Source organism: Dendronephthya gigantea, unplaced genomic scaffold, assembly GCF_004324835.1.
Source record: "Dendronephthya gigantea isolate DGI-Jeju-01 unplaced genomic scaffold, DenGig_1.0 000035F, whole genome shotgun sequence".
Lineage (NCBI taxonomy): Eukaryota > Metazoa > Cnidaria > Anthozoa > Malacalcyonacea > Nephtheidae > Dendronephthya > Dendronephthya gigantea.
In genome coordinates, this window is record NW_021163045.1 from 1,287,908 (window position 1) to 1,311,099 (window position 23,192).

General features: G+C 35.3%; 7 protein-coding genes across 9 annotated transcripts; 4 read left to right on the forward strand and 3 right to left on the reverse strand.

Annotated features, from left to right (window-relative positions):
* Positions 1–379: 379 nt before the first annotated feature.
* Positions 380–5,999, reverse strand: LOC114525663 (caldesmon-like). The gene is made up of 5 exons (XM_028547064.1): positions 5,372–5,999; positions 4,942–5,141; positions 4,345–4,415; positions 1,254–1,425; positions 380–1,028 (listed from the first exon to the last, which is right to left on the reverse strand). Exons 1-5 carry the CDS (start codon positions 5,376–5,378, stop codon positions 936–938), a joined length of 543 nt encoding a protein of 180 aa, XP_028402865.1. The 5' UTR covers positions 5,379–5,999; the 3' UTR covers positions 380–935.
* On the forward strand, positions 1,785–4,824 carry LOC114525662 (stimulator of interferon genes protein-like). The gene has a single exon (XM_028547063.1). It carries the CDS (start codon positions 2,064–2,066, stop codon positions 3,807–3,809), a length of 1,746 nt encoding a protein of 581 aa, XP_028402864.1. The 5' UTR covers positions 1,785–2,063; the 3' UTR covers positions 3,810–4,824.
* A 772-nt stretch (positions 6,000–6,771) lies between the features above and the next one.
* On the forward strand, positions 6,772–8,714 carry LOC114525607 (stimulator of interferon genes protein-like). The gene is made up of 3 exons (XM_028546994.1): positions 6,772–8,071; positions 8,261–8,356; positions 8,455–8,714. Exons 1-3 carry the CDS (start codon positions 6,799–6,801, stop codon positions 8,712–8,714), a joined length of 1,629 nt encoding a protein of 542 aa, XP_028402795.1. The 5' UTR covers positions 6,772–6,798.
* A 3,559-nt stretch (positions 8,715–12,273) lies between these two features.
* Positions 12,274–14,857, reverse strand: LOC114525679 (guanylate kinase-like). Of its 2 annotated transcripts, none has more exons than XM_028547085.1 (9): positions 14,747–14,857; positions 14,011–14,128; positions 13,823–13,864; positions 13,570–13,666; positions 13,432–13,495; positions 13,224–13,298; positions 12,956–13,040; positions 12,787–12,872; positions 12,274–12,697 (listed from the first exon to the last, which is right to left on the reverse strand). In XM_028547085.1, exons 1-9 carry the CDS (start codon positions 14,804–14,806, stop codon positions 12,677–12,679), a joined length of 648 nt encoding a protein of 215 aa, XP_028402886.1. In that variant the 5' UTR covers positions 14,807–14,857; the 3' UTR covers positions 12,274–12,676. The 2 variants fall into 2 exon arrangements, with proteins under 2 accessions (XP_028402886.1, XP_028402887.1); XM_028547086.1 differs by lacking the exon at positions 14,747–14,857 and adding an exon at positions 14,239–14,713.
* A 594-nt stretch (positions 14,858–15,451) lies between these two features.
* On the forward strand, positions 15,452–17,814 carry LOC114525737 (bax inhibitor 1-like). Its single transcript, XM_028547156.1, has 10 exons — positions 15,452–15,629; positions 16,283–16,391; positions 16,525–16,615; positions 16,742–16,771; positions 16,847–16,895; positions 16,977–17,074; positions 17,168–17,247; positions 17,369–17,469; positions 17,602–17,674; positions 17,789–17,814. Exons 1-10 carry the CDS (start codon positions 15,565–15,567, stop codon positions 17,807–17,809), a joined length of 717 nt encoding a protein of 238 aa, XP_028402957.1. The 5' UTR covers positions 15,452–15,564; the 3' UTR covers positions 17,810–17,814.
* Positions 17,815–18,248: 434 nt separating this feature from the next.
* Positions 18,249–19,865, reverse strand: LOC114525738 (60S ribosomal protein L11-like). Of its 2 annotated transcripts, XM_028547158.1 has the most exons (5): positions 19,806–19,865; positions 19,007–19,163; positions 18,827–18,933; positions 18,492–18,734; positions 18,249–18,342 (listed from the first exon to the last, which is right to left on the reverse strand). In XM_028547158.1, the coding sequence occupies exons 1-5, from the start codon at positions 19,809–19,811 to the stop codon at positions 18,310–18,312; spliced, it is 546 nt and encodes a 181-aa protein (XP_028402959.1). In that variant the 5' UTR covers positions 19,812–19,865; the 3' UTR covers positions 18,249–18,309. The 2 variants fall into 2 exon arrangements, with proteins under 2 accessions (XP_028402959.1, XP_028402958.1); XM_028547157.1 differs by lacking the exon at positions 19,806–19,865 and having other exon boundaries at positions 19,007–19,202.
* Positions 19,866–20,469: 604 nt separating this feature from the next.
* On the forward strand, positions 20,470–21,681 carry LOC114525768 (28S ribosomal protein S10, mitochondrial-like). The gene is made up of 6 exons (XM_028547189.1): positions 20,470–20,538; positions 20,706–20,740; positions 20,822–20,861; positions 21,031–21,152; positions 21,244–21,352; positions 21,464–21,681. Exons 1-6 carry the CDS (start codon positions 20,476–20,478, stop codon positions 21,641–21,643), a joined length of 549 nt encoding a protein of 182 aa, XP_028402990.1. The 5' UTR covers positions 20,470–20,475; the 3' UTR covers positions 21,644–21,681.
* The last annotated feature ends 1,511 nt before the right edge of the window (positions 21,682–23,192 follow it).

Here is a 23,192-nt window from a genome sequence, read left to right on the forward strand (position 1 = left end):
TATTGTAGAATACTACCTACACTAGATCACCACGTTTGAGATATCTTTTTCAGGTAGTTCAGACACAAACCACGAGAGTTTATTGTAGAATACTACCTACACTAGACCACCACGTTTGAGATATCTTTTTCAGGTAGTTCAGACACAAACCACGAGAGTTTATTGTAGAATACTACCTACACTAGATCACCACGTTTGAGATATCTTTTTCAGGTAGTTCAGACACAAACCACGACAGCTTATCGTAGAATACTACCTACACTGAACCAACACGTTTGAGATATCTTTTTCAGGTAGTTCAGACACAAACCACGACAGCTTATTGTAGAATACTACCTACACTGAACCAACACGTTTGAGATATCTTTTTCAGGTAGTTCAGACACAAACCACGAGAGTTTATTGAGGAAAATAACTACCACATATACCTCTCTGGTTAATTAATCCGGCATAGTCAAAACACAACCAGGATACTCCAAAACATATCTTTATTTAGTAACCACTAGTTCTCCCAGACAATATGGTTTTATTTTTCATTGCAAATGTTTTTATAAGGAAGCTAATCAGAAAACAGAGAAAATCGTTTCTTAGCTATCTTCTCCAAAGGTGGAAAATCCAGGAAATATTTTTTAGCAAACAAGATGGAAAACTTTCAGTTATGTTTATCTGAAGGCATACAAACATTCATTGCCTTCCAATCGTATTTTCTTAGAGATGCTCAAACTGGAAGAAATGCGGTTGACCGGAAGACGGTTGCTATGTTTCGGAATGCAGAAAAACGAGGAAAACAAACATTGTTTGTCAGCCATCTTCTCGTAGTGACAAACTACGATCAGTTTTCGCTAGGAATGATTCCAAAAATTTGCGACAGCGCCTGGAAACATGATAGCTGTTCATGAATCCTGTTAGAATCTATAAAATTTCACTCCGCATTCCTAGCTATCCAATGTTACTCCGACCTGTTCCAGACGTTCCTGTAGTTCATCTATCTCCTTCAAAACCACTTCCTCGCTCTGGATCTTAGCAATCTACATGACATTTAGAAAAGAAATAATAGGCATCTATTATTTTTATTATACATAAAACAAGGTAGACGGCTGGGTTGTGAAGAAAGAAAACGTCTGCTTGTATTACGACTCAGTTAGTTATCTAAGACCCCAAGTTCGACCACATATATAATATCCTTCCCCTAACAGGCTAACACAGTCCTCAAAGAAGAATGATTATCACCGATTTTATCGCTTTATATTTACCTGAAGATCTTCTAGCACTTCTCCTTCATCCTGTTTGGATTTCAATTTTTCAATTTGTTGCAATTTCTTCTTTAACCCTCGCAATTTCTTCTCAGATTGTTTTTCAGGTGTGTTTTCATCCTCAGCAATGGCTGGTGTAGGTTCCTCCTCGTGTTCTGCAATCTCACCAGGTCTACGAAGAATAAAATGCCATCATCATATACGTTGGAATATACGAAACTGGATTGTTTTGAGGACGGGAAAAACAGATTTAATTGCATGTCTTTGTTTCACTTCGTTGTTTATTAATGAGTTTGCCAACGCCTTTTTTTCCATTGGCGTTTTCCGCATTCCTTAAGGCCGGCGCACACTAGAGCTATGTGCTTAGCAAAAAGTCATTCGTGGCCATCGGCGTAAGCCAGTTGCCCTCGTGTGCGGGCGACTTTTCCGGTGACTTTTGGCACGAATGACGAAAGTCACTGGAAAAGTCGCCCGTACACGAGAGCAACTGGCTTACGCTAATGGCCACGAATGACTTTTTGCTAAGCACATAGCTCTAGTGTGCGCCGGCCTTTAGTGGCATCGCCACTTGAGTTCAGATACAGCCAGATAATTTCAACTGATCGGTCTCATATTTGTGGCCGGTGACGAAGAGAATTTATTCAAAAGCACTTCACTCATCAGAGATAACCGACAATAGTCATCGGCGGCGAACGTCGGTAACATTTGAGAACCAGACTTGATTGCGGAACAGGAAATGACTAATACCAAGAAAAACAGGAAGACAAATTAAAGTGATCATTCAAAGAGGTTCTACAGTACACCGTTGACATGGGAGCAGCAACAACAGAAAACGAGTCTTCACCAACCACCAAAATTTGTATCCCAGATATCACTGTCATAGACAACTCAGATTACAAATTCGTTCCAAAGAAACGAAAGAACCGGGCCAGAAAAGTATCGATATTAATATGTGCGATTACAGCTCTATTAGTACTCGCGTTCTGTATCGCTAAAGGAAAAGAAATTGTGTACAAGCTTGATGCGACACAGTGCAACACTAATGCAACAAATGAATGCTATATCAGAGAAGAAATCCAATCGTTTCCAGCCTTGTTATCAACAGCGTTGAGTTTATTCGGCGTCGTTCTTGGTACACTGGTCGATCGCTTATCGCTTGCGGCTGAAGAAAGATTTCATGTGCAAGAGCGCTACGGCGGAAGTTATAAGAAGATGTTCAAAGCTTGCTTCAGTGGTATCTCTTGGCTTCCAGTCATCGCTTTAATGCTCCTTGCCGCTGTAATTGTTGTCATTCTTATCGCCTCAAATCCTTCGTTTGAACTCAGGTACGTTGTGTATGTTTTCAGTGGAGTCGGTGTGGGTCCACTAATTATGCACTTGCTAAATCTAAACACACAATCTGAGGTTCATATTTCCACGATCCTCGAGAAAAGAGAGATGTATGTAGCCAATGGACTGGCATGGTCCTATTATTTTAACTACCTCAGCCAGGCACTTCCGAATTTTACGCAAGCCATAAACAACTATCGTAGACAACTCTCCTTAAAAAAATTGATCTTGCTCATACCTCATGATTGTAACATGAGAGATTTGAATCAACTCGACCAAAAAATTGAAAGATTGCCTGACACTGGAAACGATCAAGACCCTTTCCATTTTCCAATTTATTGCCTGACAACCGAAGACAACAATAAAAAGTATTTCGCCATACAATACGTAAAGTATCCTTTAAGAACTTTGAGAGAAATGAGACTACTGGAAGACGTCCGTGCGGTAAAGAAAGAGACTTGTGAGAAGGAAGTAGAATTGCTGTGTCGAACACTGTTTGATATTCTGGAGGACCCACCGAACCAAGCCTTTAAAGGAATGTGCTTACTCGCTCCCATTACAGCAAAACGTTTGGAGAATTTAGAAAATGGAGGACTTGTGAAGTGTATCATGAGGGTTGTTCAACATTCGGGAAGTACGCAAGTTGATGGTGCCCCTGGGTTTATAGAAGCTAAGGAAAGTTGCTTGTCCAAGCAATTCAATGAGGCTAAAGACAGAAAGGAAAAGAAAGGCAAAGAATTGAGAGAATATAAAGGTGAGACATCCCATCAAACAGAAATGGAGGCTCTCAAAGCTGCTGAGAATCATCATTCATCCGATACATATGAATATTCATTGGATGGAGATCACTCAGAGCCAGTGACTCACAGGGCTACAGTCCACACTATGGGTGTAATGAAGAAAACAAGCAGCTCGTCCAACGTTGTCCAAGATAAGGGTAAAAACAAGAAGGGGGAAGAATTGAGAAGAAAATATAAAAGTGAAGCATCCAATCAAATAGAGCTACAAGACCTTAAAACTTGCGAGGATCACGATTCATCAGAAGATGATACATACTATACATTGAATGAAGGTGAATCAGAGCCAGTGAGTCAAAGAGTTGGAGTTATGGCGAACAGTGCAAACAACAGAAGCTATAGTTCTGGAATGGATGATACTGCAGGTGGATGTGTATTGGAGGCCAACGAAGATATGACAGGCATAAAACAAGAGCAGTCAGTGCTATAAAAAGGCTAGATTTTAAAATGAATGGAAGCCAAAGAAAAAAACATAGCAGGAATTGACCATAAAATGCATTAAATACAATAAATACATAACAATAATCAAATCTATACATAGAAAGCACTAGTGTTAAAAGAACAATCGTAATTTTATTAGGTTATGCAAAAGCTGTGCACTGTGTTTATTGTTTTGTATCTCAATGAACATTTAAAACAAATATTTTAAACTTTTCTCATCATTTACATCACCAGAAAGACTTTGTATACTGTAGACTAATATTTGACCTTTGCAAGGCCATATTTTCCGCACTTTTTAACATTATATTTCGCTGCTAAAATTTTTATTTCTACTAGTTCTAGTCCCGGACGTATTCTCTTTCCAGAAATATACTATTGCTGGAAATGGGGAAAATTTTCAAAGAGTAAGAGTAACACCCCCTGTCCAGAAAGAAGAGAAAATTTTGAGTTTAAAGAACTCAAATACCTCCAAAAATGAAGGAAAGCATTATAATGCTGCTATAATATTCAAATTATACACTCACGGAATACATCCAGCCATTTGATCTTGCATCATCCACAAGTCCTTTCGTAGTTTGGCTGCTAATTTGTGATCCTTAAACACAACAATAATCAAAATAGAAGTTAGTTACTTTAAACATATATAAATATAACATTTACAGTTTATTTTGTGCACCTCCTGAGATTAATCAATTATTTGCACATGGTTGATGAGGGAACTATCATAAAGAAGAAAATAGGTGGGCTGGGAAAACCATATAAAATTACATGGTCATCTGCATTTTTGGTGGCCTATCCCTTGAGAATTGTCCACCCTTTTCACTTTATGACCTGTCCCTAAGGCGACTGACGGTTATTATACACGCTGTATCATAATTAAGTACGTAACTTTAGGAAGATCCAATAGGCTCTTGAGCGCAAAAGAATTCAGACTCCTCACTTCATCATCAAAAACTCAGAATATGACACAACTTATAATTTTATACATGAAAACTGTGAGTAATTCAACAGCTAGAAATGTTAATATGGTTAAAAGATATTTCAAATACCTGAGTGTCTGAATTATTTTGTGCTCAAGAACGAAGTAGACTGAATTGTAAAAAAAATGAAAGAAACTTCACTTTATTGTCTTTTGCATCCTGCAACTGAGCTTTGAGTTTCCCAACAGGATCTTGTTTTTCTTTTATCTCATCCACAGGACCATCGTTTTCTTGGATAAGACGATCAATAACCCCATCTTCTTTCAATTTTTGAGCTCTCTCTCTGGCTCGTTTCTCTGCACGCTTTTGGTTTTTCTTACTTGCCTTACTAGGTGCCAATGCTGAAATAGAAAAGCTATATTATTCCCTCTGGTCCATACAGAAATGAGCAGCTACAACATTTCTGTTACAAAGTTTGAAAATACTGCAGATTCTAGATAATATTATATCACCAGACCAACTATAAACTTTTAATATATGCAAAAGAAAAAGACAAACACAATAAAATGTAGATTTCAAACACCACTGAATTAAATAATTGAAATTCAATGAATCATCAAATATTTCTTACCTGACATATTGGCAGTAGTATTATGACAAGTATCACTAAAATTAGATTCAGGAATCCAGTCTACTACATAAATAATCCCCCTAAAGTGCCACCATGTGTTAAAATGAAATCAAAAATCGATCCAAATCGCCACAAAGTTCTACTTTTTAAAGAACTACGAGTGGATTTTCACAAAATGATTTTGTAGAGCCTGCGATAAACCCGGGATACTTTATGCGACTTTTGATAAAATGTATTGTCTATTCAAAACTTATAATCCTGCTTATATTTCTCAGAAAGCATGGTATTAAATGAACGGTGGTTGGCTCGTTAGTCTTGCCTTTGACGTTATTATAAGAAAGGTCTATTTAAGGCATTATTTATCCAATCTTTAAACCCTGTATATAAACCCAATTTCCTTCATTTCATTGACATTGTTTTGAAACCAATGTGTCGAATTTCAGAAGAGTTATGAGCTTGACTTGTGTTTTGTTCACTTAGGCATGGTAGATCATTGGTAGGACTCATGGTAGGACTTTTAAATTTCTGTCTAGTTTTCCAGTAATATTAAGTCAATTTTTAAAAGATAAAAAGGCGTGCAATACTTTCCCCGCCTATGCGGGTGTTGGGTAACTTACTACATATGTAGGTAACTTACAAACTAAGAGGGAGAGTAAAGTCGGCTCCAAAACAAAATATGCCAAGCCCTTTTCCAAGTCACCACAATCTCAAGAGTTATGAACTTGTGCTTTGTTTTATTTACCATGGACCATAGTAGATCGTTATGGACAGCCCAGTCATAATGAGACCCTGAAAAGAGCGTATATACACTACTACAATACTAGATTACTAGTATACTATATACCACCACAATTATACACTACTAGTGAATAATGAATACCAGGAAACTACTTCATCAACGCCAGGCACAAGAAAACTACAGTTTGTATGATAAATTCATGTTCAGTGACTGTAAAAACAAATCAATTTGAAAATAAATAAATAATGTCGAACACGAATATATAAATAAATCCCCCTATAAGAGTGAGTGGTGAAAGAGAGGAAAGGTTTCGCAACTGGACTGGATGTGCATCGCGTTTGCATAATTGGTTGATTCGTTCTTGCTAAGGCAAATGAGAAAAGATGAAGAAGTAAAAATTGCACGTATGCACCAAGTATGTTTGATTGTAGCCACGCAGCTGATGAGATTATTGAAGCATAGAAAAACAGGTTACCACGAACATTTTTTCATCCCGGGAGGCTTCCGGCTGTAATTGCTGCTGAAGAAATATGATTGCAAGAAAACGAAACTAAACTATTGTATCATGGATTGCATCACCTCACTCAGTTAAAACTAATTTTGCCGGTGTGAACTCTATAAATAATTGTGATATCAGTCATTACCGTACCAAATAATTGTACCAAATACGATATCAGTCATTGTCAACATGACCAAAGAACAGAATTCTGCTAACAAAACGGATAATGCGGATTGGTGTAATTTGGATCGGATACCAAAGAAGCGTAAATGGTGGCGTTCGTGGGCAGCTTCGCTTTTTATATGTTCGATCTCCGCTGGAGTAATCCTCTATTTCGCTTTCAGCAAAATTACAATAACCCAGTATAAAGAGAACAACGTTATATCAGCTACTATGCTGGCTAATATAAAAAATGGATCAGTTATTTGCTACACAAGGGAAGAAAAGAAAGAGATGAACTTAGCAGTTTTCTTTAATCTAGCTCTAGGATTATTGTCCATTGTGGTTGGCATTTTTTGTGGTCGCTTCTCTCTCATCTTTGAAGAAATATTTCACCTTAAAAGCCGTTATAAGGGAAAACCATTCCGAATGATAAGAGCTTGTTTTAATGGGATCTCATGGCCGGCAGTTGCTACTGTTGTGATTCTTACTGTTATCACAATTCCTGTTGTGACATCGAAAAGCGAAACGTCATTCGAAAATAAACATATAATGATTATCTTGAGTGGGATTGGCATAGGGCCTCTCGTTATGCACTTGTTAAATCTTAACACACAGTCTGAAGTCCAAATATCTACAATTCTCGAGGAAAAAGAAACATATGTTGCTAACGGACTTGCATGGTCTTACTATTTGAACTATCTGGATAAAGCTTTGCCAATATTTAATGAACTTTTTACTGATAATAACAAACCTGTACAAGATGAAGGAGAAAAAGTGCGTTTAAATTTAAATAAAATGATCTTGCTTTTAACTCATAATTGTAATGTAGTTCAAAATCTGGAAGAACACGACAACAAGATTAGGAAAGTGACTGATATCGTCCAGGGTAAATTCAGGTTTCCTGTTTACGAATTAACAGATACTGATAACTCTAAACACACATACGTTATAAAATATGTTATGCAACCATTGCAGACTATACATAGCATGAGTAAATATGAACGACCTAAAGCTGTCACGGAAAAAGAGCGTGGGGATCAAGTTAAACTTCTTTACAGAACACTGCTTGACATTCTAAACGAACCACTTGTAACCAAATACGAAGACATGTGTATTTTTGTACCCATAAAGACAAAAAAGGAAGAGCTACAAAACGGAGGCCTAACAAAGTTGATTATTCAAAGTATTAACTGTGTTCAAAGCATCAAGAAAAATCAAAAGCATCACAGTGGGCAAATGGATGGGTTTATCCAGGTTCCTACTGTCCCAAAAGACTCAAGACGCAAAAGTCATATGCAAGGTTCTGTATATAATATTTAATTATCAATTATAATAATCCCTTTTGAACTTCAAAATGTACTTTTTTTTAAGAGTAAAATTTGAGATCAACACACAAAAGAGGGGATCAAATGAACTTTATACAATATAAAAATTTTGATAATTTATTTACCTGCTACTCTTTTAATTTGTTTGATTACTATGTCTTTAGAAGGGTGTTCCTCTGCTGCAGTAAAAATAAATCACGACTCCTCTAAAAAAATAAATGAGACGGATGCATTATTAAATAAAAGTGAACAAAAGAAAGGTAAAGGTTGATAACTTTAATTTCTTGTGCTACCATATCAGCTACTACTGGTGGGTTATTTGCTATTTCTTACATGGAATTAAAATAATGTATTTTAGATGATGTCACATGTAGACGAAATAAAGGCAAAGGTAAAGGGAAATGTACGCAACATAGCAATGACTCAAAAGTGAAGAAACTAGCCACAAATGATGACGAAGTGGAAAATAAAGAAAGATCAAGCAGCTCTGAAAGGGCAGAGGATGATCAAGGTACCCCACCAATATCAAACCATAGTGAAGAGAATGAAACAATGCCTAGCCAAATTACACACTTTGATTTCTCATCGTATGATACTGATGTTGCCGAAGTCGAATGAAGATGTTGGCAATTAGGACTTGCTTGGGAGGAATTGGACAAAGAAACAACATCAAACATTATTGGAGGGTCAATTGTGTAGCTCCAATACATAATTTGCATGAATATTATTAATGTCATATAGTTTGCACATATATAGACAGCATTCCAACTTATTCTTTGTCATTACAATTCAATCAACACAAACACTAAGTACACATTTTGAGAATAATTAAATTAATTAATTAATTAATTTGTAATAAATTAATCAATGGAACTAAGCAGTCAAACTAGCTTCACTCAGCTAGTGAAGGGGGTTCATTTGTGAATACTCAGTATGAAAAAAGCAGAAAAGATGTATTCTCCTCACCTTAATTCTTCCTCAACTAGGTTTCCCAACTGGGTCTTGTTTTTCATTTCACCCACAGGACCATTGTTTTCTTGGATAAGACGATCAATAACCCCATCTTCTTTCAATTTTTGAGCTCTCTCTCTGGCTCGTTTCTCTGCACGCTTTTGGTTTTTCTTACTTGCCTTACTAGGTGCCAACGCTGAAATAGAAAAGCTATATTATTCCCTCTGGTTCATACAGAAATGAGCAGCCTTAACATTTCAGCTACAAAGTTTGAAAATACTGCAGATTCTATATAATATTATATCACCAGAACAACTATAAACTTTTAATATATGCAAAAGAAAAAGACAAACACAATAAAATGTAGATTTCAAACAGCACTGAATGAAATTCAATGAATCATCAAATATTTCTTACCTGACATGTTGGCAGTGGTAACGACAAGTATCGCAAAAATTAGATTCACAAATGCAGTCTACTACATAAAGAAACATAAAGAATCTCCCTAAAGCGCTATCATGTGTTAAAATGAAATCAAAAATCGATCCAAATGGCCACAAAGTTCTATTTTTTACTTTCACTCACCACAAAATTATTTTGTAGAGCCTGCGATATACCCGGGATACTCTATGTGACATCTTATAAAATGTATTGCCTAATGCCTTGAAGCCTAAGGATTCGAACCTTAGACTTAGCACTTGCGAGACCATTATCTTCACCACTAGACTATGAGCGCTTGAGGTTGATGGCTGTATTTTATTATTTAGAATAAATCATTTCTTTAAAGTCATGTAAAACAGACCAGAAAGTCATGTAAACAGCGCGGTTATCCATATCAAAATATTTGACATCGTAACCAAAGCATGGTTATATTGTTTAATGTTTGTATATGAGCGCCAGTCCTGATATATGAAACTTTACATAGAACATACATTTGACAATTAAACCAGCGTGGTTATTCATATCAAAATATTTGACATCATAACCAAAGCATAGTTATATTGTTTAATGTTTGTATATGAGCACCAGAAGTCCAGAACATTTACATGGAACATGCATTTGAGTGATTTGACAATTAAATCAGCATGGTTAATAGTTATCCATAAGCGCAAAAATATTTGACATCGTAATCAAAGCATGGTCAGGGCCGAGGGTTAGCGCCAGGTTAGGGCTAGGGTTAGGGTTTGCGCTACGGTTAGCGCTAGGGTTAGTGTTAGGGTTAGGGTAACGGTTAGGGCTAGGGTTAGCGCTAGGGTTAGTGTTAGGGTTAGGGTAACGGTTAGGGTTAGGATGTCAAATATTACCTCGTAACCAAAGCATGGTTACATTGTTTAATGTTTGTATATGAGCACCAAACATATATGAAACTTTACATAGAACATGCATTTGACCATGAAAACAGCGTGGTTATCCAAATCAAAATATTTGACATCATAACCAAACCATGGTTGCAACCGGGGAATTAATTTAATTAAAAAGAATTAAATTTACTCAGTCTTTCAAGTATGCGTATCTTATTTATTATTATTATTAATTTCGCTAAAAATTTTCTTTAAAGTCATAATGAAAAATATATATCACCCTGGCAGGATTCGAACGATAGACTTACCACTTGCGAGACCATTATCTTCACCACTAGACCATCAGCGCTTGAGGTTGAAGACTGTCTTTTATTATTTCAACTGAATCTTTTTTTAAAGTCATAAATGAAAAATATTTCACCCTTGCAGGATTCGAACCATAGACTTACCACTTGCGAGACCATTATCTTCACCACTAGTCCATCAGCGCTTGAGGTTGATGACTGTCATTTATTACTTTTACTAAATCATTTCTTTAAAGTCATAATGAAAAATATTTCACCCATGAAGGATTCGAACCATGGACTTAACACATGCGAGACCATTTTCTTCACCACTAGACCATCAGCGCTTGAGGTTGATAACTGTCTTTTATTATTTTTACTAAATCATTTCTTTAAAGTCATTAAGAAAAATATTTCACCCATGAAGGATTCGAACCATAGACTTACCACTTGCGAGACAATTATTTTCACCACTAGACCATCAGCGCTTGAGGTTGATGATTGTCTTTTATTATTTCAACTGAATCTTTTTTTTAAGTCATACACTGAAGAAAAATATTTCACCCATGCAGGATTCGAACCAAACACTTACCACTTGCGAGACCATTGTCTTCACCACTAGACCATCAGCGCTTGAGGTTGCTGACTGTCTTTTATTGTTTTAACTAAATCATTTCTTTAAAGTCAATGAAAAAGGCTTCACCCGAGATTCGAACCATAGACTCACCATTTGCGAGACGATTGTCTTCACCACTAGACCATCAGCCCTTCATGTTGATGACTGTCTTTCATTAATTTTACTAAATCATTTCTTTAAAGTCATAATGAAAAATATTTCACCCAGGATTCGAACCATAGACTCACCATTTGCGAGACGATTGTCTTCACCACTAGACCATCAGATCTTCAGGTTGATGACTGTCTTTCATTAATTTTACTAAATCATTTCTTTAAAGTCATAATGAAAAATATTTCACCCAGGATTCGAACCATAGACTCACCATTTGCAAGACGATTGTCTCCACCACTAGACCATCTGCTCTTCATGTTGATGAGTGTTTTTTATTATTTTTACTAAATCATTTCTTTAAAGTCATAATGAAAAATATTTCACCCAGGATTCGAACCATAGACTTACCACTTGTGAGACCATTATCTTCACCACTAGACCATCAGCGCTTGAGGTTGCAGAATGTCTTTTATTGTTTTAAATAAAGTCATTTCTTTAAAGTCAGAATGAAAAATATTTCATCCATACTGGATTCGCACCGGAGACTTACCACTTCCGAGACAATTATCTTCACCACTATTCCATCAGCACTTGAGGTTGGTGACTGTCTTTTATTGTTTTAACTAAATCAATTCTTTAAAGTCATAATGAAAAATATTTCACCCATGCAGGATTTGAACCATAGACTTACCACTTGCAAGACAATTACCTTCACCACTTGACCATCAGCGCTTGAGGTTGATGACTGTCTTTTATTGTTTCAACTAAATCATTTCTTTAAAGTCATAATGAAAAATATTTCACTCAGGATTCAAAGCATTGACTCTCCACTTGTGAGACAATTATCTTTACCACTAGACCATCGGTTACCCATTAGATTGTGTAAATTAAAGATTTTGACAAATATATGGTAAAGTTTACTGTCTCTCTGGGAGATTTTTATTGAATGGCAGACAACTTTCATTAGGTTTTACATTGTAAATACATGGCTATCATATGATAGCTTGATTAGCGTCGAAAATTTCCATTCAGTCAAAGAGCTCTGTTCCCTGAGAACATTCAGCTGGTGAAACTATATAGATCCTGGCCCAGAAATTAAAGGAACAGTCAGAAATATACAAATATTCTAGGCACTTATGGTATAAATATTGTGTTGTCACAGTCTAACAGACGACAACATACTTATTACTACTTATTTCTCAATGAAGAGTTAAGTTATTAAATATAGTAATATGAATAAATTTAAAATCCACAGATGCACTATAACTTGCGTATGAACTTGTATATACACCTCCCAATCAGTTGTAAAAAAGGTCAATCAAGCTGACAAATAGCCTAAAAAATAATATGTATATTAATTGAAACCAATAATAATTGTTAATTTGATATTAAAAACAAGTGAACATGAAAAACAATAATGGCACCTTTTTAATGATTTCCTTAAATTCTATATAAGATTCCTCTAAGACATCGTTTACCACAATAGAATCATATGAATCGGGCTTTGCAGCTAAAATAGAAGTTTTGGTAAAAATATAAACATTGTTAAAAATGATTAGGTCAGACTGTCAGAATGTTGGTGAATAATCATACCATATTCTAAGTCAGCTTTCGCAATATTTAGTCGTCTCTGAAGAGTGTCTTCTGTTTCAGTTTTACGATTTCTCAACCTTTTTTCCTGTTTGATAAAACAACTAAGAATGTGACACATGATCGCTATTCAGAAATACCATCACAATCTTCTGCATAAAGCATTTTTCCCTGGACTTAGAACCCTTGCATAATTCTATGGTGTATTAGTGGGCCCAGTGAGGGGAGCAATGATCATGTTCAAGTTCCCTAAAATATAATTATATCTCACCAGTTCTTGCATGGAAGGTGGTTTAATAAATAAGAAGTGACTCTCCATATCTGTGCTCTTTACATTTAATACACCCTAAAAATGCAATTCCAAGAAGGGGATGAACTGAACATTTGTAGCTAGCATTCGACAAAGTAGTTATTTGAGATTAAATAGAAATTCCCGAAATGGCTCTCATTGGACAAGATTTTGTTGCACACTCCTTTACCTGCCTATCAACATCTAAAATACAAATTTTGCCTTGATCTTGAACATCCTTCACAGCCTTTTTACTAGAAATAAAAGAAACAATCATTTAATAAATTCCTAGATATATTTCTTGATGTACTTAAGAAAGCTTTTGTACCTTGTTCCATACAGGTTTCCTGAATATTCTGCATGTTCCAGAAATTCACCATTCTTAATCATTTCTTCCATGAAATCTCGTTTGCAGAAATGGTAATCTGTTGGGTACAAAAATGTTTATGGATTGAGTTTGGCCGAACCAATTAGGTTTCTCTCATGCATATCTAAGAGCGCATGCTACTATATCATACATTTAGCAATTACTTTAGCTGGCTTGCATGGCAATGTCTAAGTAAATGGATTCATCATTTTACCTTTTCCATTAGTTTCGCCTGGTCTAGGATTTCTAGTTGTGTCTTAACAGATAACACATAGCATATTAGGTCTTTGTGATTAAAAATCACAACACATATTATACTCTTTATACATACATCTTAATACATGCTTAGGACAACTTGCTTAATTTACCCTACCACACGATAAAATTATAAGGCACACTTACGAGAAACAGAAAATCCACATTTATTTGGATATTCCTTAAGTAGTTTTTTCAATAGTGTTGATTTTCCAGAACCACTTGGTCCAGAAACTACAAGAAGTTTCAAATCTGACATTCTAGCCTGCAAAAAAAAATACAGTCAACTATGTTATCATTAAATTATGTTTGAACCACAATGAGTTTGCGCTATGTTTTCCAGCATATTGACAGGCTGTAAATTACATAACTCACATTCATCTTGCTGCAAGACTCAAGAGCTAGTGGTTTGCAATCAAACTGTTTACATAAATTGTAAAATAATATTTTTGTGATTTCAGGAGAACTTTTATGAACAATTTTGTATAATTATATAACTTAGCTCCTTCTTGTCTCGCTTGGATTTTAGTTTTTGCCAACGTGGCAACCCAAAAAGTTTGCTGAAAATCGAAATCAGCTGTCAAACTCTGCCAGTGTTATCATAAGCAAGATAACATTCAAAATGGAGAAAAAAATATCCATGAAAATCTGGATTTAAGATCCATTTTCAACTTGATACAAAAATAAAAATGAACATCGTTTACAGTTCTCTCATTTGAAACATTTAAACCATAACAAGAACATCATAAATAATACACACACATCCGTCCTATAAAACTGTCAAAATATTAGTGTTTGTCAGGTGAAAGTATCGTTTAATTAAGCTGTATAAAAATACGTAGAAGTTTATAGCTCAAATAGAAAAGGTGTATTAAATACTTACAACAATATATCTACTTCTATTTCCTCCAAATATGTAAATTTTCGAAAAAATTCGATACATTAGAAATATTATAAAAATACTAAACAAATTTTAAAATTATGACTGGAGAAGAGGTCGTCCATTTTACGATTTCTTCCCCCGGAAAAGACCTGTTGATAATATTATTTAGGGTAAGTATCAGGGGGGGATAGAGAATACAAATAATTCAATCACAGGCGTGGCAGTAGCGTGTTGGGCGTGGCGTCATCTGCTATGAGCTCAGGAATCGAATAATTTTTTTTTTTTTAATTTTAATTTTAATTTTATAAGCTTTGTCACAATATAAATTTACAAGTAAAACACTATTAATTTATAACATTATTAGAGCTATCCTTGCAGACTTCAATTTTACAGTCAAAAAACTATTAAACATATTAGAATAGACATGGATCTGTGAATAGTTTCGGGTTTTTTGGTATTTTTACGACAATAATAATAAAAAAAAATTGAAAAAATAAATATTTGTTTATGCGGCAGTTATTTCGCCTGAGCGGTACCAACATGGGTAATAAAATCACTCTTTTAACTATCCATGGGACCAGGTCAGTTAAAAATTAAAATGCAAACGATGATGATGTAATTACTGGCGTATCAACTGACGTCATTATGAACCAATTAAAATGAAGCACATCATTAGTGTCCAGACTCTTACTTCGATTTAATGTCTCGGCCACGAGCATCTTCTCCCAATTCTGAAATCGAAACAATTTCAAATACGTTGTTACGAAAGCTATTACCTAACAAACACAGGAAAGAAAGCGTTTATATTTGATTGATTTATGATGGAAAGATTGACCAGGAATCGAGGATTTAACCTTGAAACGTTGACAGACTTCTCAAAGCTGTAAGTAATGCGTGCAAAGCAAAAACCGTTCATATATGGGAGCGATATTTGGTTTGTTTATATTTTTTTGGAATCCTCATCAAAAATTATGGGTAGTAATGAAGTATGTTTTTTTAACCCATGCAAGTATTGATTTTGTTCAGGCTTGGTAATATAGAAAATAATGCTACAATATATAGGAAATCGCCGTTTATATGAATAAGTGTAGTTAATTTTTAAAATTGCCTTGCGTTGCAAAAACCGATTATTGTAATATAAAAAATATAAAATATGTACATTTTTATTTCACCGATACGCTTGCTGCGTTTTGTGGTAAATGTATGCTCAATTCACAGGAGATAGTGGTGTTAAATAACTATTAAGTATAAAGGCTTAAAAAGAAAGAGGTCGAACATATATATCTAAGTTATGCTTCATCTGTAAAGTTCAATATTACATTATTACTGTATTTGAACACCTGCAAACATTTATAAATGCGATCGTGATATCAACCCCCCATAGGCTATCATAGCTTTAATATGAAACTTTAATTCCTCAAAATAGCTTTCAAATGCTGACTGCACAGACTAGATTTTAGATTTAGGAATGGCGTAGATATTTTCCTGAGCTGCAAACATCAATGTTAGTTTCAAGTAATTCTCTTTGGGTTTCAGGGATGTCCCAACCAAAAAACATTTGAAAAATGTCTATTCTGTTTTGGCGATGTCCATGTTCGCTGCTGCAGCAGGAGGGGCTGTGCACATGTTCACCCAATTCTTGAAGGTATGTTTTGCATGCTTTCAAACACTCTTTATTACCCAGAACATATTTTCTTCAAATAACCAGTAATTTGTGCTATCCAATCAATCAAATTTTTTATGAATAATATATCAAGATATCCTACATTATTTAATAGGGTGGTTTTCTCTCTGCCATTGCTGGAATTGGTCTTCTCTTATTGCTTCTGGTCACTCCTTACAATGGCAAGAATCAGACAAAACGAATTGGTATGCATGAAATCATCTCTAGTGGCTGCCACTCCACATAGCAATGTTTTTCACATACTTATTTTTAAAAATCTAAATTATTTTGCAATTTAATTACATTCACCAATGGTTTATATCTATTTTTAGGGATTTTGATGAGCTTTGCTTTCTGTACAGGTAATTTACCACAATTATCCAGTATTTCCTGCTTCATTGACTGGGTATTTACTTAATTACTTTCTCCATTTTCAGGTCTTGGATTGGGGCCAATCATGGAGGGAGTAACCCAAATTGATTCAAGGTATTCCTTGTGGTTTATATCCATCCAAATTTAGCAAATTTATTATAAGGCTATGTGTTTTAACTGCTCTTCTGTGTTTAGCATTGTACCAACAGCATTCTTCTTCACAACTTTAATCTTTGTGTGTTTCTCACTGAGCGCATTGTTGGCTGAAGAACGCAGCTATCTTTACATGGGAGGTGAGAATGCCAAGTGTTTCTTTAGCTATCTAGCCTGTCTAGATACAACCAATAAAGGTGAAAATGGGTAATGGTTTACATTTATTTTTATAGGTTTGCTTGGATCTGGGTTGACAATCCTGTTGGTCAGCTCCATTCTTAACCTTTTCATGCGTTCCTATTTTCTCTACCAGGTGAATTTACCATAGATATACCACATCTACCATATTGCAACAAAATCACCATACAATATTGTGCTATTAGCCACCATAATTACCAAAGCTTGCCACCAATTCTAATTTAACCATAATTCAGGTTCACCTTTATCTTGGCCTGGTTGTGTTCAGTGCATTCATTCTGTACGACACCCAACTGATTGTGGAGAAGTTCCGCCGTGGTGACAAAGATTATGTTTGGTGAGTAATACAGAGGCAGCTTTAACCGAAATAATTCCAAATTTACATTTAGACAATTGTTTAAATTTGTTTAAATGCTGAATATTTTTTCAACATTTCGAAACTGCAATATCTTTGTATTTTCTTTCACAGGCACTGTCTCGATTTGTTCATCGATTTTATTGCAGTTTTCAGGAGAATTATGGTGATTCTTGCACAAAACAAGGTAGTGTCTCTACTGTAATATCAAATTTTACACAGTAAAAGCCATCATTGATAATGCTTTGTACTGGAATTCATTTGTTTACTATAAAAGCTAATCTAAAATTTTGTTTCACAGGAGAACAAACGCAAAAAGTGAAGCTCGAAAATCACAAACAGTGTTTTCTAAAGCCATATTCAGGAACCTTTAAACACTAATAGAATGATGCTATATTGGCCTTTGCAAGAATCCTGAAACATTTGTCTTCCTGTTAACTTTTAAATATATACATATATATATTCTTGGTTGTTGTAATGCTATTTGCTGTGCTTATATACATATGTATGTCATTAAAAAATCATGTCTGAAATTGTTAAAGTATTGTGTTCATACAGCCATTTGTTTACAGATAGCTCAAAAATTTTCCTGTACCTTCGAGTATAAAAAGGCTTTTTTTCTGCAGAAATAGACACAAGTTGTTTTAGTGGTAACTGAATTGCTAATACAACATGTCTGGGGAATGACATTCTGGGGTACCACAAAAGTCCAAAACAAATTTCAAACAGAATTACACACAAATAAAGCAACACTAAAAACATATTTCTTGATGTTTTTAATAGCAGATTTCATGGACAACAAACTTGTAAATTATAAAGAAATTACTTCTTTCCAGGCAAAAGGATCCCATCATACTAAAAAGAAATAAGAGATATTTTTGTAGAACTTTACAACAGAAGATTACTCTGCCTACACACAAGACTTTTAGTTGCTGACAGGGAAATTGGCCAAATTTGTGTTGAAATTTTAACTAGTCTCAAAGCAACAATAAGTCAATATTGACCTTCTGTTGGAACCACTTCATGGCATCATCTTTGGTCACCCGGTGTTTGAAACCAACCCTGCTTTTACGCTGGCGGCGATGCGAGATTCGGAAACCAGGACGTCCCAACACTATATAGAAATCCATGCCATAGATTCCAATACTTGGGTCATACTTGATACCAAGATCAATGTGTTCTTGGATACCGAACCCAAAATTGCCAGTTGCAGAAAAGTTTTCTTTCCGCAACTCATATTCCTTGACCTAGAAAAGAGTTGTTCCTCTTTCAACACATTTCTCCTACATTCTCATGGCTATATGAAACTATGAATCATCAATGTATTTTATTCCATTACCTTCAAGCCCTTCTCGAGGATCTCCTCAGCTTTGGGTCCACGGACTGTACAATGACAGGCAATCTTTTCATTCCTTCGAATGCCAAAAGATCGCACCGTATAACGTGCTACAAAAACACAAAATACAACTAGAAAATGTGACTCTTTTCCAGCCCATTGTGAGATTAATCTCTGCTTCACCTTTTGAGAAGACCGGGGCCTGTCCAGTTAGCTGTTCCAACACCTTTGCAGCTCGTGTTAGCCTGTCACCGCTTTCGCCAACACAAATGTTCAGGCACAGCTTCTGGATTCTTAGTTCCTTCATTGGATTTTGCCTTTCTTCTTTTTTGGTGTCATCCTGGAAATTAGAAACAAGCCACATTTTTAGTTGCTGTTCTAGCTTCCTAGTGATTATGTTAGACTTATCACCCAATCTAAGAATCATTTTACACCCAATCTTACAATTAAGGCTCCCCCCCTAAGAAAAAAATCTCAAAAACACTGTTTGTAAATTGTCATTTTCATATTACATGACTAAAATACTAACTTTCTGTTATCAAATATAACCTCGAAAAAATGAGGTAAATATAAACCTTAAAACACGTATTCATATTAAAAATTTCCACTGATAGAAATGTACCAATTTCTATTATTTAAAAAATGCAATTCCTAACACCCAAACTATATAAAAATAGCAAAATAAAACTCAAATGTATTTAAATGTATGCAATTAGGAATATCAGACAGATATCAACCAAAAAATTGAACTAAAATTCGAGAATCATTTGTAAATGGATCGCAAGTGGAAAATATTTGACCGAAAAGCGAGTGGTTTCGTGGTCAATATTCTCGCTCGAAAGGGGTATATTGTATAGTTGAAGGGCTTAAGTGACAGATCTGAACGCAGAGAATGCATTCGTGTTGTTCAGAATAAGTTTTAAGGCAATCTAATGTGAAAAATAGATGAAAATTCTCACACGTGGCGAGAAGATCAACTCACCGCCATACTATGCGAACTTCAAAGAGATCACCCACTGAATTCTGGGATGGTTTATCACATGGGCTGACGTCATCATGTTTGCCAACAGCAACCCCAAGACGGAACCTTGACTTTGAAGTCAATTTGAAGGCGGTGTTACGTACCACCACTCAGTGGGTGTTACACTATCCATGCAACTTTCCTTGCATTCTACTCCTGATGCATTTAAAATTGTCAAATCCCAATATGTCTACGATCTGCTAACGTTTTCTTAGAATTTCGAACACTCTCTTAAAATTAGAATTTCATTGCAAGTTGTAAGGAAAGTTATATAGTGTAACAGCCCCTTGAGAATGCAAATCTTTTTCGTTAGATTGCAAATAAATTATTCGTATTTTCATTCTCCTGATTTAAAATCAACGCTTGAATGCATTGAAAAAAGGTTTTTTGTGACGGTCTCCAAAAAGAAAAATTCAAATGATCATGGTCGTTCAGGATCAATTCTACAACTTCGAAATTATTGCACGATTCTCGCCGGCTTCGTTCCGTATTTTGTTCAGAAAATTCCAAAAATTTGTTCTAGAATTTCTGTAATACTGTAATATGTACATGTGTTCCAAATCAGTCTAAATTTACCAAAATTCATCTTCCCGCGCGTGACGTTTCTCGTCACGAGGTGCGTGATTCAAATATGGCGGTCGTAATGCAATATATCCGAGCAAGTTCTAGCTCAATTTTACGCAAAGGATGCGAGGTATGTTTACTGTTTTCCGTAAGTTATGTTATACAGGAACGCTCTTTATTAATTTCAGAGCGAATCTAAGAAAATAGCATTTTTTCCCCAATGGAAACTCCAAGGTTTCCAAATCTGGGTCTTGCTTTCAATAGTAAAGTATTTTGTAACGAATTTTATTATACTAGAGATCAAGATGTTTGCTTACAAGACCAGGCCATTGGTGAGTTATCAATGTTTTATAAAATAGTTGATGTCTATATACTTCACCTATCGTCACTGAATATATGCAAATTTTTTAAAGGTCTATGGGAAATATGCAAACTTTATCTACTTTTGACGAGGTAATAAAGTAATTTCACACAATCTGATTTTTTGCATATATTTATTCTAACATACACGGCACAGAATGTTGGGTATACAGTAGAAGTTTGAGTCAGTTTCTTGCAGCCCTGACTGGGGTTTCCTGATATTCTGTTAACACATGGTGCATATATTGCTTCTGTTTTCAAGAATAAAGAAAGGCTGTTCTCAGAAGTGAGCATTGAAATAAAAGGCAATGATGAAGCAGTCTTAGACAGCTACTCACAGTTCATAACAAAAGCTGCTGCATGTTTGAAAATAAAAACAAATCAGTATGTTGTTCTTTTAGTTCTAGTTCCAATATCATTGAAATGTACCTGGAAAACCTGTGTAAGAAAAATTACAACTTGAAACCATTTTTAGGATTGCTTTGCCAAGAAATATTGAACGGTACACAATATTGAAATCTCCTCACATTTACAAGAAACACAGGGTCCAATATGAGATACGAACACATAGGCTACTCATTCAGGTAATAAAAATTTGTAACATGTGATCTAAGATCTAAGACTTGTGTGAACAAAGTGATCCATAGAGGATCATTCAGGATGTTGATAATACGAATATTTTTCTTTACATTTAGTTTAAAGAGTTAACTGGCACAACATCAGATGTTTTCCTGGAATATATTCAAAGAAATTGTCCCGAAGGTGTTAGTATGGGTGTACAGCATACAGAACTGGAAGAACTGCCCATCAACATTCCTCCAGAGGCACAAACATTTCTAGAAACTCAGAATAAATATAAATTTGGTAGAACGTGATGAACATTATTTTTTGTAATTTGTATTGTACATACATTTTTGTTGCATATTTGTTTACCAGAATAAAATCATTTAATCTTTTCAAATATATTTTACAAATCCGGAAATCATTGCCATCAGCTCCTGAGTGTGGGGACATGATTTTTTTATTTTATCTAAATCTTTTCTAAAGCTTCTAATAAAAAAAAATTCAATAAAAGTAATAAAAGACAGTCATCAACCTCAAGCACTGATGGTCTAGTGGTGAAGATAACGGTCTGGCAAGTGGTAAGTCTATGGTTCAAGTCCAGCGTGGGTGAAATATTTTTTATTATGACTTTAAAGAAATGACTTTATTTAAAACAATAAAAGACAGTTATCAACCTCAAGCGCTGACGGTCTAGTGGTGAAGACAATGGTTTCGCAAATGGTGATTCTATGGTTCGAATCCCGGGTGAAGACTTTTTCATTATGACTTTGAAAGAAATTATTTATTTAAAACAATAAAAGACAATCATGAACCTCAAGCGCTGATGGTCTAGTGGTGAAGACGATGGTCTCGCAAGTGGTAAGTGTATGGTTCGAATCCTGCATGGCTAAAATATTTTTCATTTATGACTTTAAAGAAATGATTTAGTAAAAATAATAAAAGTCAGTCATCAACCTGAAGAGCTGATGGTCTAGTGGTGAAGACAATCGGCACGCAAATGGTGAGTCTATGGTTCGAATTCCGGATGAAGCCTTTTTCATTATGACTTTAAAGAAATGATTTATTTAAAACAATAAAAGACAATCATGAACCTCAAGCGCTGATGGTCTAGTGGTGAAGACGATGGTCTCGCAAGTGATCAGTGTATGGTTCGAATCCTGCATGGCTGAAATATTTTTCATTTATGACTTAAAAAAAGATTCAGTTGAAATAATAAAAGACAGTCATCAACCTCAAGCGCTGATGGTCTAGTGGTGAAGACGATGGTCTCGCAAGTGGTAATTAAGTGTATGGTTCGAATCCTGCATGGCTGAAATATTTTTCATTTATGACCTAAAAAAAGATTCAGTTGAAATAATAAAAGACAGTCATCAACCTCAAGCGCTGATGGTCTAGTGGTGAAGATAACGGTCTGGCAAGTGGTAAGTCTATGGTTCAAGTCCAGCGTGGGTGAAATATTTTTTATTATGACTTTAAAGAAATGACTTTATTTAAAACAATAAAACACAGTCATCAACCTCAAGCGCTGATGGTCTAGTGGTGAAGGCGATGGTCTCGCAAGTGATCAGTGTATGGTTCGAATCCTGCATGGCTGCGAATCAAGCGCCGATGGTCTAGTGGTGAAGATAATTGTCTCAGAAGTGGTAAGTCTATGGTTCAAATCCTGCAAGGGTGAAATATTTTTCATTATGACTTTAAAGAAGAGATTTAGTAAATATAATAAAACTATAAAAGACAGTCATCAACCTGAAGAGCTGACGGTCTAGTGGTGAAGACAATCGTCTCGCAAATGGTGAGTCTATGGTTCGAATCCCGGGTGAAGCCTTTTTCATTATGACTTTAAAGAAAATTTTTAGCAAA